This window comes from Dendrobates tinctorius, unplaced genomic scaffold (genome assembly GCF_039654945.1).
Source record: "Dendrobates tinctorius isolate UK_male_01 unplaced genomic scaffold, ASM3965494v1 ptg000165l, whole genome shotgun sequence".
Lineage (NCBI taxonomy): Eukaryota > Metazoa > Chordata > Amphibia > Anura > Dendrobatidae > Dendrobates > Dendrobates tinctorius.
Genome location: NW_027361832.1, coordinates 14148878 through 14165303, shown reverse-complemented (window position 1 = coordinate 14165303; position 16426 = coordinate 14148878). Strand labels below are relative to the sequence as shown.

Below are 16426 nucleotides of genomic sequence, written 5' to 3'. Positions count from 1 at the left end.
AAGGCTATAAGTAGGCCGCTTGTGCTAGAGTAGCCTCACTTCCCTGATGAAGCCTGCACTTGGGTGAAACATGTCGGGGAGGCAGTTTTAATTTTTTTTTTTTTTTTAAATGGTATTAAACCCTTTGGTACAATCACAATAGCACAGACTACAGGGCAGTGGTGGGGAATGTGAACGGGCCAGGGCCGCTTGCTTTACTCTACAGCCAACTATCGGCTACATCATTTTACTAGCGATCAGCGCATTAGAATCATGGTGACTAATCAATCTAATCATTTTGTTCAATGTTCGATCAGTTATATACATTGGCCAACTGCTGGTTACTGGTTAGAACCTACAGTAATTGAGAACCAGACCTGACAGATTGACCATGATAGAGAAAGTTGTAGTATTCGAACCTCAGTTAATGCAGATTTTTATAACGGTACCAGTCATCAATTGACATAATTTTTGCATATTCACACAATAGATTCTCATTTTATTCATTCCCAGTAAAACGTACATTTTAATTTGTTTTGTGGCTGAGGTAATAACATGTCTTGCCTTTGGGAAATGATATTGTATTTTACGGATCAGACTTGACCATTAAAGTCTATGGGGATGCATTAAAAAGGGATTAAAAACAGATGACATCCTTTGTACTTCAGTTTTCCAAGCAAGTTTCAGCCGTCTTTAGGTGTTTAACATGGATATAAAAATGGAAATGGATTTGGGAACGTGTGCAGGTCCAGTCTATGGCCCAATGAAGCTTTCTTATATTCATCACTACAAAACTGAGGGTCGTATAGTCAGTCCTATGGTGAACGCACCACAGCCCAATATCAGCATAAAGGGGGATTCTCCTGTTCTCCTATGGGCCAATCCAAGCCTGATGGCGCACACAAGATCTTCATCCTGCACTCCCTCCTATCTGCCCTGCTTGCACTGGATTTCTATTCTGATCTACTGTAGAAAGCTCAGACGTAGAGAAAACTTTCTGTATTAAAAAACCAACAACGTAGCGCCGTCTAAAATAATGAAAATCTTCTGCCGTGTTTATTTAATTTTTTTTTTATATAAAATTTGTTTCAAACAGAGGAACAATCATTGAAACCTCAAAACAGATCTACCGCATTCAATCCCTTCTCAAAATAATTTATCCAGCAAAGTAAAAAACTAAAAGGGATTTTTTTTATCATCACAAATGCGAGAATAAACTTTAACTTTCAACAGATAGAAAAAAAAAAAAAAGCGTGTGGTGCTTTAGACGGATCTGGATAAAACAGACATATGAAGCGATCGATCAAAAGCAGCCAAGATTATTAAATATGAACATAAAGTATATACAAAGAAACAAAATAAATAGCTTCAACGCACAGTAACAGAACAGGCACAGAATTCCTATTTTATTCGGAAAGTCTGATGAAATGAGCTGGCGGATAACGTGCCAACAATCACAGTCATCCTCTCACGGATGGTAGACGGCATGCTGGAGTCTCATCGAGGGATGGGTGTCATCCAGCGAGCCGGCATGGAGGGGGTCGGTGGCACGATGGAGGCTGGAGACCTGGGAACAACATCATATATGGTGGATGGGAAATAAGGAGAACTGCATAAGACAAATAAAAGCACTGTGCTTTCCCATCAAGCAGGATTGTCCTCTGCACCCGACCCCACTTGTAATAAGACATTTTTATCTATGGCAACTTTTAAAGGGGGACGTTTAACATGCAGGAACTTTTTCGTCTAAGCATATGAAGTGTTAAAAGCTCCCACCTCGTCTCAACTCAGGGATCACCTCAGATCTTGGGGGATCCCAGGCAGAGGACACTGCTGGGGAGAAATGCAGACCACTGGGCGCAGCTTGTTGACTTCCTGCTTTAGGCCGGTTTCACATTTGCGCTTCAGGACGCAGCGACGGCCTGCGCACGGCCGCCGCTAAGCCCCGCCCCCGCCGGTAGCTCCGCCTCCGGGCGCATGACGCTACATGCGTCCCCTATCTTTATCACTGACGCAGGCCGTGCGCAGTATGCGTTTTTGCGGCGCCTGCGTCCTTTTGACGGTGCGCCGACCAACGCCAAACGCAACCTGTTGCAATTTGGTTGCGTTCGGCGCACCGTCAAAAGGACGCAGGCGCCGGCAAACGCATACTGCGCACGGCATGCGTCCTCAGTGATAAAGATGGGGACACATGCAGCGTCATGCGCCCGGAGGCGGAGCTACCGGCGGAGGCGCGGCAGGGGTGGGGCTTAGCGGCAGCCATGCACAGGCCGTCGCTGCGCCCTGAAGCGCAAATGTGAAACCGGCCTAAAGAGAACCTGTCAGCATGATTTAGCAATGTAACGTTAAGGCACGGGCATAATGGGGCTGTTACACAGACTAATTTGATACCTTTACGCTACGTTCCCGTCATGAGTTTTTAGTGAGTTTTTTATGCTGCGCATTTTAAAAAAAAAGCAAGTAACCAATTCTACCTAATGGTTGCAAAAAAAATAAATAAATTTACATCTAAATGTACAAGAGTGAAAACAGACAGCTGTCAGTCACTGACAAGACCACTCACTCGACCAAAAATCCGGGAAAGAGCAGACATTTATATGATTAAAACACAGGTTCTATGGAATCTTTCCCCACAAAACTATACAGTGGGTACGGAAAGTATTCAGACCCCTTTAAATTTTTCACTCTTTTTTGAATTTACCAAATGGCTGCAATGAAACAAAGTTCATTTTTTTCTCATTAATGTACACTCTGCACCCCATCTTGACTGAAAAGAAAAACAGAAATGTAGAAATTTTAGCAAATTTATTAAAAAAGAAAAAAACATATCACATGGTCATAAGTATTCCGACCCTTTGCTCAGACACTCATATTTCAGTCACATGCTGTCCATTTCCTTGTGATCCTCCTTGAGATGGTTCTACTCCTTCATTGGAGTCCAGCTGTGTGTAATTAAACTGATAGGACTTGATTTGTAAAGGCACACACCTGTCTATATAGGACCTCACAGCTCACAGTGCATGTCAGACCAAATGAGAATCATGAGGTCAGAGGAACTGGCCATGGAGCTCAGAGACAGAATTGAGGCAAGGCACAGATCTGGCCAAGGTTACAAAAGAATTTCTGCAGTACTCAAGGTTCCTAAGAGCACAGTGGCCTCCATAATCCTTAAATGGAATAAGTTTGGGACCACCAGAAGTCTTCCTAGACCTGGCTGTCCAGCCAAACTGAGCGATTGTCGGAGAAGAGCCTTGGTGAGAGAGGTAACGAAGAACCCCAAGATCACTGGCTGAGCTACACAGATACAGTAGGGAGAAGGGAGAAAGTTCCACAAAGTCAACTATCACTGGAGCTCTCCACCAGTCGGGCCTTTATGGCAGAGTGGCCCGATGGAAGCCTCTCCTCAGTACCAGACATATGAAAGCCTGCATAGAGTTTGCTAAAAAACAAATGAAGGACTCCCAGACTATGAGAAATAAGATTCTCTGGTATAAGGAGATGAAGATAGAACTTTTTGGTGATTATTTTAAGCGATATATGTGGCGAAAACCGGGCACTGCTCATCACCTGCCCAATAGAATCCCAACAGTCAAACATGGCGGTGGCAGCATCATGCTTTGGGGGTGTTTTTCAGCTGCAGGGACAGGACTACTGATTGAAACTGAAGGAAACATGAATGTGACCAAGTACAGAGATATCCTGGATAAAAATCTCTTCCAGAGAGCTCTGGACCTCAGACTTGGCCGAAGGTTCACCTTCCAACAAGACAATGACCCTAAGCACACAGCTAAAAAAACAAAAGGAGTGGCTTCAGAACAACTCTGCGACCATTCTTGACTGGCCCAGCCAGAAACCTGACCTAAACCCAACTGATCATCTCTGGAGAGACCTGAAAATGGCTGTCCACCAACGTTCACCATCCAACCTGATGGAACTGGAGAGGATTTGCAAGGAAGAATGGCAGAGTTAAGAATGGGAAACCGAGGAGGAAAAACAAGACAACAAGCTAAGTCTCAGAAAACCAGAGAAGTTGGTAACTATGCAGATTGCAGATCCCTGATCTTAACCGCACAACTAGCAGCAGTCGTGGAGCGTTCCTACATTGGTCCTAGACACCTCGTCACAACCGGAGAACGACATAAGCCTAAAGCAGGAAAAGAGGAAAACTAACTGCCCCAGAGCAGACCCCAAAGGAAAGACAGCCCCCCACATGTATTGACAGTGAAACAAGATGAAAATACAAACAAAGGCAGGAAAATAGCCTGAGCAAACGATGGGGCCCGGCTAACTAAAAAGGACAGAAAAGGAAAGACTGTCTGCAATCTGCCAAAAACAACCTACAAAAATATTGTCCAACACTTCTGATAGCAAAATTAACCCTGAATTGACCAACAAGCGCAAGTGCGAACATTAGCAAAAAACAAACTTAACTTGAGAAGACTGGAACAGAGCTGAAGTCCAGGACCTGAGAAGCAGACTGAATCACCAGCACCCGGATAGGGTATTGGCAGTCTTATATCCAGTCTGATACTCCAGAGATCCAATCGTTATCTTCCTCATCAGGTGGCAGATCACTACCACTTAAACCAACTGCACTACCTCCTGTCACCACCAGAGGGAGAACGGAAGGGGAACTCAACTGGTGGAGCAGAAAATGAGTTCATGACACAGAGAATCCCCAAATCCAGGTGTGAAAAACTTGTTGCATCATTCCCAAAACGACTCATGGCTGTACTAGCTCAAAAGGCTGCTTCTACTCAATACTGAGCAAAGGGTCTGAATATTTATGACCATGTGATATTTCAGCTTTTATTTTTTAACAAATTTGCAAAAATTTCTACATTTGTTTTTTTTTCCAGTCAAGATGGGGTGCAGAGTGTATATTAATGAGAAAAAAAAAAAAGGAACTGCTCTATAACTTGGTGCCTGCAGATTAGTCAGCATTTTCAAGGTGACAGATTCCTTTTAGACTATGTGCGCACGTTGATTATTTGCTTCCAGAAATTTCTGCATCTCTTGGCAGTGGAAAAACTGCACGTATTTGGTGCGTTTTTGTACAGTAATGAATGCTTTTTTGAGCTAAATAAAGATATTTAAAAGAATGTTTTATGATGTAATTTCTTGGTTCAACACAAACTTTTTCATGCTGATGTAGTAGTAGGGCTTGGTATCAGCAGCTGTCATTGACACCTAGCTCTAGGCTTAGTAATTAAAAGGTGTCAGCCGGACACACTCATTACTAAGGCCTGTTTCACACTTCAGTTTTTTGACGTCAATCAAAATCCGCCAATTTTCTTAAAAAACGGATCCGCCAAAAAAGGGCGGATCCGTTTTTTTCCCCCATAGACTTACATTAGCGGCGGATCTTGACGGACCACCCGTTTTTTGACTGATCTGTCAAAATTTTAGCGCCTCCCGGGCGGATGGGACGGACTCTGCAACGTTTTTTTCCAAGCGACGGTCCGCTAATTTATATTGCGCATGCCCGGCAGATTCGCTGGAGCACGGCTTTTAACCCCTGAGTAACGTTCCGGAACAGCCGTGTAAAGAAAAATCTCTCTCTCTCCTTTTTACCCCGGACTCGTTTTCCTTTAAATTTCGGTCACTACCTGCTAAAGCGGATCCGTCCAGTCTGTGGCATCCGTTTGTGTCACAACACTGACGGATCAGTTTTTTTGCACAACCTGGCGGATTTGGACTGACGTCAAATAACTGAAATGTGAAACAGGCCTAAGCCAATAAGTAAACACAAACACACACTCTGTCACCAGCCTATGTAGGAGCCTTAACAGAACCAACATACATAAGCTGAACCAGACAGCAACTGTTAATTTTAAAGGAAAAAAATAAAAATTGCGTGAGCTCCCGCATAATTTTAACAACCAGCAGAGAGAAAGATGATGGCTGAAGGCTGATGTTAATATTCTGGGAAGGAGTTAATAGCCATAAAGGTGCCCAGGCTATTAATATTAGCTCACAGCTGTTTCATTAGCCTTTACTGGCTAGTTAACAGGGGGACTCCAGAAAAAAGTTGACATAGGGTCCCCCTATAAAATCTAACCAGCAAAGGCTAGGCAGACAGTTGCGGGCTGATAGTAATAGTCTAGGAAGGGGCCATGGATATTGGCCCCTCCCAGACTAAAAACATCAGCTCTCAGCCACCCCAGAAAAGGAGTATCTATAACAGGTGCCAAATCTGGCGCTTAGCCTCGCTCTTCCCACTTGCCCTGTAGCGGTGGCAAATGGGGTTCATATTTGTGGGGTTGATGCCACCTTTGTACTGTCAGGTGGCATCAAGCCCACAGGTTAGTAATGGAGAGGCATCTATAAGACACCCATCCATTACTAACCCCACAGTGATATTGTATAAAAACAGACACCCAGAATAAAGTCCTTTATTTGAAATGACACAGACTCCTTTAATAATCTTAATTAAACCATACTCACCAAACGCCTAATCCACTAAAGCCAACTTATCCTGCAACAAAAATAAAATAATAAACCACAGTATTCCTCACCGGTCCTCAGAAAAGAGAATCTACAATGTCCCACGATGATTCTGATCACTTTGAGAGCAGTCACATCTGCTCTCATAGACAGCTGGTGACACACTGAGGGAGTGATTACCTCCTTTCAGTGTATCACTGAGCTGCCGTGAGAGTTCACCGGAGTTCATCCGCTGAACAGCTCCAGTTATTTCCCTTGCTGCGTGGGAAAGTGATACACTGACAGGAGGTAATCACTCCCACAGTGTATCGCCGGCAGCCGGTTGGAGTGGTCACATCTTGAGGTGACTTGTTCTACACGTTAGAATGCCGTGGGACACTCGATTACCTGGACAACGGCGGACAGGCGAGTATATGTTGGTTTTTTAATTTTACATTTCTACGAGATGAGGGCATCGGGGATTTGGCGTTAGGTGAGTATAATGTTCTTTAATTTTTATTTGAATATGTAATTTTACCAGCGCTCTGGCCGACAGTCTGCGGTAGCGTTACGACGGGTCGCAGTCACAGCTGCTGGGTCATGCTGACATCGGACAGCATGATCCCGCAGCACTCTGACCGACAGTTTTACCGGGGTTAGCGTTACCACAGACAAGAATCACCGCGCCGGTGTTTCCCACGCTGTCATAAGGATGACAGCGTGGGAAACACAAAAGGAAGCTGCTAAAACGCAAAACAAAAACTCAGCAAATCCACAAACATTTTTATACCTGCGTTTTTTCTGTGGATTTAACTGACTCAATTGAAGTCAATGGGTGCAGAAACAAAAAAAAAAAAAAAAAAAAAAAGACGAACTGCAAATACGCACAGAAATTTACTGACCATGTGCACAACACTTCAGGATTGTCATTGAATAAGCTTATATAAGGATTCCATAGTGTTTTTGGCCCATTTCCATGTGGAAGAAATGCAATGAAAACGCATCAAAAACTAACTGTGTGCACATAGCCTTAAAGTTTAACACCTTAATGACCAAGCCAATTTTGTCTATCAACCAGGCCAAATTTTAGAAATCTGACCACTGTCACTTTATGAGGTTATAACTCTGGAACGCTTTCATGGATCCCACTGATTCTGAGTTTTTTCGTGACATATTGTACTTAATTGTTAGTGGTAAAATTTCTTCAATATGACTTGCATTTATTTGTGCAAAAATGGAAATTAGGCAAAAATGTAGAAAATTGTCAAACTTAACTCTGATTTAAGGACATAAAAATTCTCACACAGGATAGTTCATAAATAACATATCCCATATGTCTACTTTACATCATCATCTTTTAAATATTTTTTTTTTGTTAGGAAGTTAATAGGGTTAAAAGTTGACCAGCAATTTCTCATTTTTCCAACAAAATTTACAAAACCATTCGCAGGCACCACCTCACATTTGAAGAGACTTTGAGGGATCTATAATCACAGCAAATAGCCAAAAGTGATACTATTCTAAAAACTGCACCCCGCAAGGTGCTCAAAACCACATTCAAGAAGTTTAACTGGGTGCTTCAGAAATGAGGAAGGGAAAAAAAAAAACATTTAACCCCTTTCTGATATTTGACATAATTCATCCATGTGCCAATTTGACCAGGGACAAATTAATACATTATTTTGATCATTCATGCACACAGGTGGTGCGCGGGCGACTGCCGCTGGGTGTCAGCCGATTCTGACAGCTGACACTCAGCACTAAGTCCCAGGAGCGGTCAGGCACCGCTCTCAGCACTTTAACCCCCGAAATGCTGCAATAGAATGCAATGGCAGCATTCTGGTAGCTGGCAGAGGACTAACAGCCCCTCTGCCTTTGGATCGGGGACTTCACGGCATGCCATAGTGACCCAATGTCATCATGACAACATCCGGGTCACCAGAGCCAGGAAACTTGCTGATCAATCGCACTGCATGACCAGCAACTTTCCCTGTTAGTGCTGACAGAGCTGACTGTATAGTATGCATCCCCTTGCTGTAGAAGCGATCAGCCTGCAAAAAAAAATGATAGTCCCATAGTGGGACAAAGTTAAAAAAAGTGTTTTAAATAATTGTAATATTTAAAAAAAACAAAAAGATATTGTATTTATAAATAGATAAAAAAAACAATAATAAAAGTACACATTTGGTATCGCCGCATCCACAATGACCTGACCAATAAAACAATCCGACTAATCTGTTTTGCCAACACCATAAAAAAAAAAACAAGACAAAAAACAATGCTTTATTATCATACCGCCAAACAAAATGTGGAATAAAAACGCGATAAAAAAAACATGGATATAAATAAAATATAAATAAATACGGCACTGCTGAAAACGTCATCTTGTCCCGCAAAAAAACAAGCCGCCACACAACTCCATCAGTGGCAAAATAAAAAAAGTTATAGCTCTCAGAATAAAGCGATGCAAAATATTTAATTTTTCTATAAAAGATTTTATTGTGTAAAAGCACCAAAATATTAAAAAAATAAATGAGGTATCACTGTAATCGTACTGGCCATAAGAATAAAACTTCCTTATTGCCTAGTCAATTTTACGACACGGAACGGCATAACCCCCCCCCAAAGAAAGAAAAAATTCTGATCCGCTGTTTTTTGTTCAATCTTCCTCCCAAAAATTAGAATAGAAGGTGATCAAAAAATGTCATGTGCCCAAAAATGGTTCTAATAAAAACGTCAACTCATCCCACAATAAAGAAGCATCACATGACTCTGTGGGCCATATATGGAAAAAATTATAGCTCTCAACATATGGTGATGCAAAAACGATTTTTTTGCAATAAAAAGCGTCTTAGTGTATAGATACAGATATAGATCTGGTATCGCTGTAATCGCACCGACCCGAAGAATAAAGTCGCCTAATCAGTTATACTACACGAGGAACGGCATAAAAAAAAAATAAAAAAAATAAAACCAATTCTTCACCTGCTTTGGATTTTTTCATTCTGCTTCCCAAAGATCGCAGTGGCTCGGCATACATTTATCCTGTGCGCTGTGCTGCGCACCTACACCGGGGTTTCCGTGTAAATCTCTGAAATTCCTGACGGAACCCCGGCCGAAAGCTCCCTATAATGAGGCAGATGGAGGCACTGTGGACGCCATCTGACCTGTGATCCAACGGTGTCTGACTTTTTAGGATTGCATAAAAGTGCTGTCGGCCACAGTTTTGTGCACTTCTGAAAAGAAGGACACCACTGAATAGGGGCCAGATGGCGTCCAGAATAACCTGCCTCATTATAGTGAACAGATCCATCCGGGGTTTCATCTTTATCACATCACTCACAGATTTAGATGGAAACCACAAAGTAAGCGGTCAGCGTAGAGCGCCGGATAAATGTGATCCCAAACGTTATGTAAAATGTTCCCAGTAAAAGCTTCAACTCAATCCACAAAAAAACACAAGTCCTCACTCAGGTCCGTCATCTGTTAAATAAAATATAGGGGGCTTCCACGTTACTGGCAGCACAAAGGCTCTGGAAAAATGAAATGGCTCCTCACGCGCTAAAAGAAATTCAGCAAATTCTCCACTACCAAATCCAAATGCCTCCTCCTTTCTGAGCCCCACAGTGTGCCTACACATACTGCGTCCACGATTGGCAGTTCTGAAGCAATGAGACCCTGCATAACTTACGGGTGCTGTTCTTCCAGCAATTAGGGGCTCTGTATATGGAGTCCGCAAACTGTTCTAGGAAAATTCTGTGCTCCAGGAGGCAAATAGCGCACCGTTCCTCCCGAATCTCTCCGTATGTCCGTAAGGTTAAGCAGTACTGTACAGCCACATATGGGGTATTACCAAGTTCAGTAGAAATTGTGGGACAAATTTTGGTGCCAATTTTACCCACTTCTTGTGTGAAAATGTAAAATCTGGTGCTAAAACAAAATTTTGTTGGCAAAAATTTAGTTAGTTTTTTGTCACTGCCCAATGGTATAAAAATCTGTGACACACGTGTGATGCCAATATGATCACAGCACCCCTAGATGAATTCATTGGGGAGTGTAGTTTGTAAAATGGGGTCACTTATGGGGGTTTCTGTTTTGGCACCTCACAGGCTCTGCCAATGTGTCATGGCATCCTCAAACCATTCCCGCATAATCTGAACGCCAATATGGTGCCTCTTCCCTTCTGAGCTTTGCACTGTGTCTCAAAAGTAGTATTCCCCCACATATAGAGTATTGGCATACTCAGAAGAAATTGCAACAAACTGTATGGTGCAATTTCTCCTGTTACCCTTATTAAAATGCAATATTTTGTGCTAAAAAAATGTGTGATTTTTTTTTATTTTTACGGCTCAATGTTATAATTTTCTGTGAAGCACCTGAGGGTTCAATGTGCTCCCCACACATCTAGATCAGTTCTCTGAGGGGTCTAGTTTTCAAAATGGTGTCACTTGTGGGGGATTTTCACCGTTTAGGCACATCAGGGGCTCTCCAAATGCGACATGTTGTCCACCAATTGTTCTAGCAGATTTTTCAGGAAGTCAAATGGCGCTCCTTCCCTTCCGAGCTCAGCCATGCGCCCAAACTGTGGTTTTCTCCCTCACGTGAGGTATCTGCATGCTCAGGAGAAATTACACAACAAATTTTGAGGTCCATTTTTTCCTATTACCCTTATCAAAATAAAAAAATTGGATCTGAAGTAAATTTTTTGAGGAAAAAGGTAAAACTTTTTTTTTCCATAGTCAAAAAATTCCTGTGACGCACCTAATAAAGTTCTAATAACTCTGGAATGCCTGATGGTCAAAAAAGGAAGTGTGAAACAGGCCTTAACCCCTTCCTGACATCAGACGTACTATCCCGTCCATGGGACCTGGGCCCCTATGCACATGGACGGGATAGTACGTCTACCGCGATCAGCGGCGCCCACGTGGTGAGCGCCGCTGATCGCAGCCGGGTGTCAGCTGTCAGCTGATTATCACAGCTGACACCCGGCACAATGTGTCAGGGGCGGTCACGGACCGCTCCCGACACGTTAACCCCTTGCACACCACGATCAAACATGATTGCGGTGTACCGGGGGTTAAAGGGAAGCATCGGCAGGGAGGGGGCTCCCTCCGTGCTTCCCTGAGCCTCCCACGGTAGCGCAATGTGCAGCGCTGCTGCGGGGGGCTCCTTTCCTGCAGGCCCCCGAATCCAAGATGGCGACGGGGGCCTTCGGGGGCCTGCAGGAAGCTGGCTTCCTCAGTGCCTGCAAAGCGCAGGCATGAGGAAGCCTTCTGCACTGCCTGTGACAGATCGCTGATCTGTCACAGTGATCTGTGATGTGACAGCTCAGCGATCTGTCACAGGACAGTGATGTCCCACCTGGGACTATTTAATAAAGTTTAAAAAAAAAAAAAAGTGTTAAAATAAATTTAAAAAAAAAAAAAAAAAAAAAAACAAACATCGCCAAATAAATTAGAAAAAAAAAAAAAAAAAATATAATATATATTCCCCCAAATAAATCCATTTTTGGAAATAAAAAAAAAAACAAAAAAAAAAACAATAAAAGTACACATATTAGGTATCGCCACATCCGTAACGACCCGCCCTATAAAACTGTCCCATTAGTTAAACCCTTTAGCGAACCCCTTAAAAAATAAAAATAAAAAACAAAAGCAAAAAATAATGATTTATTATCATACCGCCAAACAAAAAGTGTAATAACGCGCGATCAAAAAGACGCATATAAATATCCATGGTACCGCTGAAAACGTCATCTTGTCCCGCAAAAAACGAGCCGCCACACAGCATCATCAGCGAAAAAAAAAAAAGTTATAGCTCGCAGAAAAAAGCGATGCAAAAATAATTTTTTATATAAAATAGTTTTCATTGCATAAAACCGACAAAACATAAAAAAACGACCTAAATGAGGTATCGCTGTAACCGTACTGACCCGAAGAATAAAACCGCTTTATCAATTTTATCGCACGCGGAACGGTGTAAACGCACTCCCCCAAAAGAAATTCATGAAACGCTGGTTTTTGTTCATTCTGCGTCCCAAAAATCGGAATAAAAAGCGATCAAAAAATGTCACGTGCCCGAAAATGGTACCAATAAAAACGTCAACTCGTCCCGCAAAAAATAAGACCTCACATGACTCGGTGGGTCAAAATACGGAAAAATTATAGCTCTCAATATGTGGTGATGCAAAAACTATTTTTACAATAAAAAGCGTCTTTTAGCGTGCGACAGCTGCCAAATATAAAAACCGCCATAAATAGTAAATCAAACCCCCCGTTATCACCCCCTTAGTTAGGGAAAAATAATAAAATAAAAAAAATGTATTTATTTCCATTTTTCCATTAGGGTTAGGGTTAGGGCTGAGATTAGTCATCTGCACCTCAAAAACATTTCTAGAATTCGACCTTTTCTTACCTTTGACTCTGCAAAAACTCTTACTGTTTCTCTTATTCATTCTCGTCTCGACTATTGTAACTCTCTTCTAATCGGTCTCCCTCTTACCAAACTCTCCCCCCTCCAATCTGTCTTGAATGCTGCAGCCAGGATCATATTCCTCACCAATCGTTATACCGATGCCTCTACCTTGTGCCAGTCATTACACTGGCTACCCATCCACTACAGAATTCAGTATAAACTTATTACCCTCACTCACAAAGCCCTCCATGGCTCAGCACCACCCTACATCTCCTCCCTTGTTTCAGTATACCACCCTACCCACGCCCTCCGTTCTGCTGATGACCTGAGATTAGCATCCTCAATAGTCAGAACCTCCCACTCCCGTCTCCAAGACTTTACACGTGCCGCGCCAATTCTTTGGAATGCACTTCCCAGGTCAATACGATTAGTCCCCAATCCCCACAATTTTAAGCGTGTCCTGAAAACGCATTTATTCAGACTGGCCTACCACCCCAACACATTAACCTAATCTATCCCTGTGTGGCAGAGCCAAAAGTTTTACCATAACCAGGTTCCCCGCATCATGTTCCCACATGCTTTATGCCTCCATTAGCCCTCTGTGTCTGTACTGTTACACACTTAACATTATGACTGGTCCATACAATCAGGGTAACTGTTACCACCCACCTTTCGTGTCTCCCTCTTTCCTCATAGACTGTAAGCTTGCGAGCAGGTCCCTCTTTCCTCTTGGTATTTGTTATAATCTACTGTATGTGATTATTGTTATGCTGTAATGTCTATTGTCTGTACAAATCCCCTCTGAAATGTAAAGTGCTGCGGAATATGTCGGCGCTATAAAAATAACATTTATTATTATTATTATTATTATTATTATTAGGGTTAGGGGTGTGTTGGGGTTCGGGTTGGAGTTAGAATTGGGGGGTTTCCACTGTTTAGGTACATCAGGGACTCTCCAAACGTGACATGGCGTCCGATCTGAATTCCAGCCAATTTTGCATTGAAAAAGTCAAACGGCGCTCCTTCTATTCTGAGCTCTGCCATGCGCCGAAACAGTCGTTCCCCCCACATATCAGGTATCAGCGTACTCAGGACAAATTGCACAATAACTTTTGCAGTCCAATTTCTCCTGTTACCCTTGGTAAAATAAAAAAAATTGAACCTGAAGTATTTTTTTTGTGAAAAAAAGTTAGATGTTCATTTTTTTTTTTTTAAATATTCAAAAAAATTCCTGTGACGCACCAAAAGGGTTAATAAACTTCTTGAATGTGGTTTTGAGCACCTTAAGGGGTGCAGTTTTTAGAATGGTGTCACTTTTGGGTATTTTCTATCATATAGACCCCTCAAAGTGGCTTCAAATGTGATGTGGTCCTAAAAATAAAATGGTGGTGTAAAAATGAGAAATCGCTGGTCAACTTTTAACCCTTATAACTTCCTAACAAAAAAAAATTTTGGTTCCAAAATTGTGCTGATGTAAAGTAAACATGTGGGAAATGTTAGTTATCAAGTTTTTCAGGTGCAGTATCTCTGTGATTTAAGGGCATAAAAATTCAAAGTTGGAAAATTTTCAAAATTTTCGCCAAATTTCCGTTTTTCTCACAAATAAACGCAAGTTATTTGAATGAAATTTTACCACTAACATGAAGTACAATATGTCACGAGAAAACAATGTCAGAATCACCGGGATCCATGGAAGCGTTCCAGAGTTATGACCTCATAAAGGTACAGTGGTCAGAATTGTAAAAATTGGCCCGGTCATGAACGTGCAAACCACGCTTGGGGGTGAAGGGGTTAAACAGCGATTTTTTATTTTTACAACACAATTTTTTTTTTTTAGGGACCACATCACATTTGAAGTCACTTTGAGGGGCCTATATGACAGAAAATAACCAAAAGTGACACCATTCTAAAAACTGTACCCCTCAAGGTGCTCAAAACAACATTCAAGAAGTTTATTAACCCTTCAGGTGCTTCACAAGCATTTTTGGAATGTTTAAAAAAAAAAAAAAAAAAATAATGAACATTTAACTTTTCACAAAAAATTTAATTCAGATCCAAATGTTTTTATTTTCCCAAGGGTAACAGGAGAAATTGGACCCTAAAAGTTGTTGTGCAATTTGTCCCGAGTACGCTGATACCCCATATGTGGGGGTAAACCACTGTTTGGGTGCACAGCAGAGCTCAGAAGGGAAGAAGCGCCATTGACTTTATCAATGCAAAATTGGCTGGATTTGAGATCAAACGCCATGTCGTGTTTGGAGAGCCCCTGATGTGCCTAAACAGTGGAAACCCCCACAAGTGACCCCATTTTGGAAGCTAGACCCCCCAAGGAATGAGTGGTGAGCACTTGGAACCCCCAAGTGCTTCACAGAAGTTTATAACGTACAGCCGTAATAAATAAAAAAAAAAAAAAAAAATTTTCCCCCACAAAAATAATCTTTTTTGTCCCCAATTGTTTATTTTACCCAGGATAACAGGAGACATTGGACCTTAAAAGTTGTGCAATTTCTCTAGAGTATGCCGATACCCCATATGTGGAGGATTACTACTTTTGAGGCACAGTACAAAGTTCAGAAGGGAAGAGTCGCCATATTGGCGTTCAGATTTTGCTGGAATAGTTTGAGGGTGCCATGTCACATTGGCAGATCCCCTGAGGTGCCAGAACAACAGAGACCCACTATACAGTCATATGTTAAAGTTTGGGCACCCCTATTAATGTTAACCTTTTTTCTTTATAACAATTTTGGTTTTTGCAACAGCTATTTCAGTTTCATATATCTAATAACTGATGGACTCAGTTATATTTCTGGATTCAAATGAGGTTTATTGTACTAACAGAAAATGTGCAATCTGCATTTAAACAAAATTTGACTGGTGCAAAAGTATGGACACCCGTATCATTTTCTTGATTTGAACACTCCTAACTACTTTTTACTGACTTCCTGAAGCACTAAATTGGTTTTGTAACCTCATTGAGCTTTGAACTTCATAGCCAGGTGTATCAAATCATGAGAAAAGGTATTTAAGGTGGCCACTTGCAAGTAGTTCTCCTATTTGATTCTCCTATGAAGAGTGGCATCATGGGCTCCTCAAAACAACTCTCAAATGATCTGAAAACAAAGATTATTCAACATAGCTTTTCAGGGGAAGGATACAAAATGTTGTCTCAGAGATTTAACCTGTCAGTTTCCACTGTGAGGAACATAGTAAGGAAATGGAAGAACACAGGTACAGTTCTTGTTAAGCCCAGAAGTGGCAGGCCAAAAAAAATATCAGAAAGGCAGAGAAGAAGAATGGTGAGAACAGTCAAGGACAATCCACAGACCACCTCCAAAGACCTGCAGCATCATCTTGCTGCAGATGGTGTCACTGTGCATCGGTCAACAATACAGCGCACTTTGCACAAGGAGAAGCTGTATGGGAGAGTGATGCGAAAGAAGCCGTTTCTGCAAGCACGCCACAAACAGAGTCGCCTGAGGTATGCAAAAGCACATTTGGACAAGCCAGTTACATTTTGGAAGAAGGTCCTGTGGACTGATGAAACAAAGATTGAGTTGTTTGGTCATACAAAAAGACGTTATGCATGGAGGCTAAAAAACACAGCATT

The 16426-nt window shown here is 41.9% G+C and overlaps 1 protein-coding gene across 4 annotated transcripts in view; it reads right to left on the bottom strand.

Annotated features, from left to right (window-relative positions):
• Nucleotides 1-1008: 1008 nt before the first annotated feature.
• The window catches only part of CUNH8orf88 (chromosome unknown C8orf88 homolog), a 49270-nt gene continuing 33852 nt past the window's right edge, over nt 1009-16426 (bottom strand). For all 4 annotated transcript variants that reach the window (XM_073550516.1, XM_073550514.1, XM_073550517.1 and 1 more), the window contains one exon: nt 1009-1546. In XM_073550516.1, coding sequence (XP_073406617.1) covers nt 1448-1546 — 99 coding nt within the window. In that variant the 3' untranslated portion in view covers nt 1009-1447. The remainder of the gene's footprint in view (nt 1547-16426) is intronic.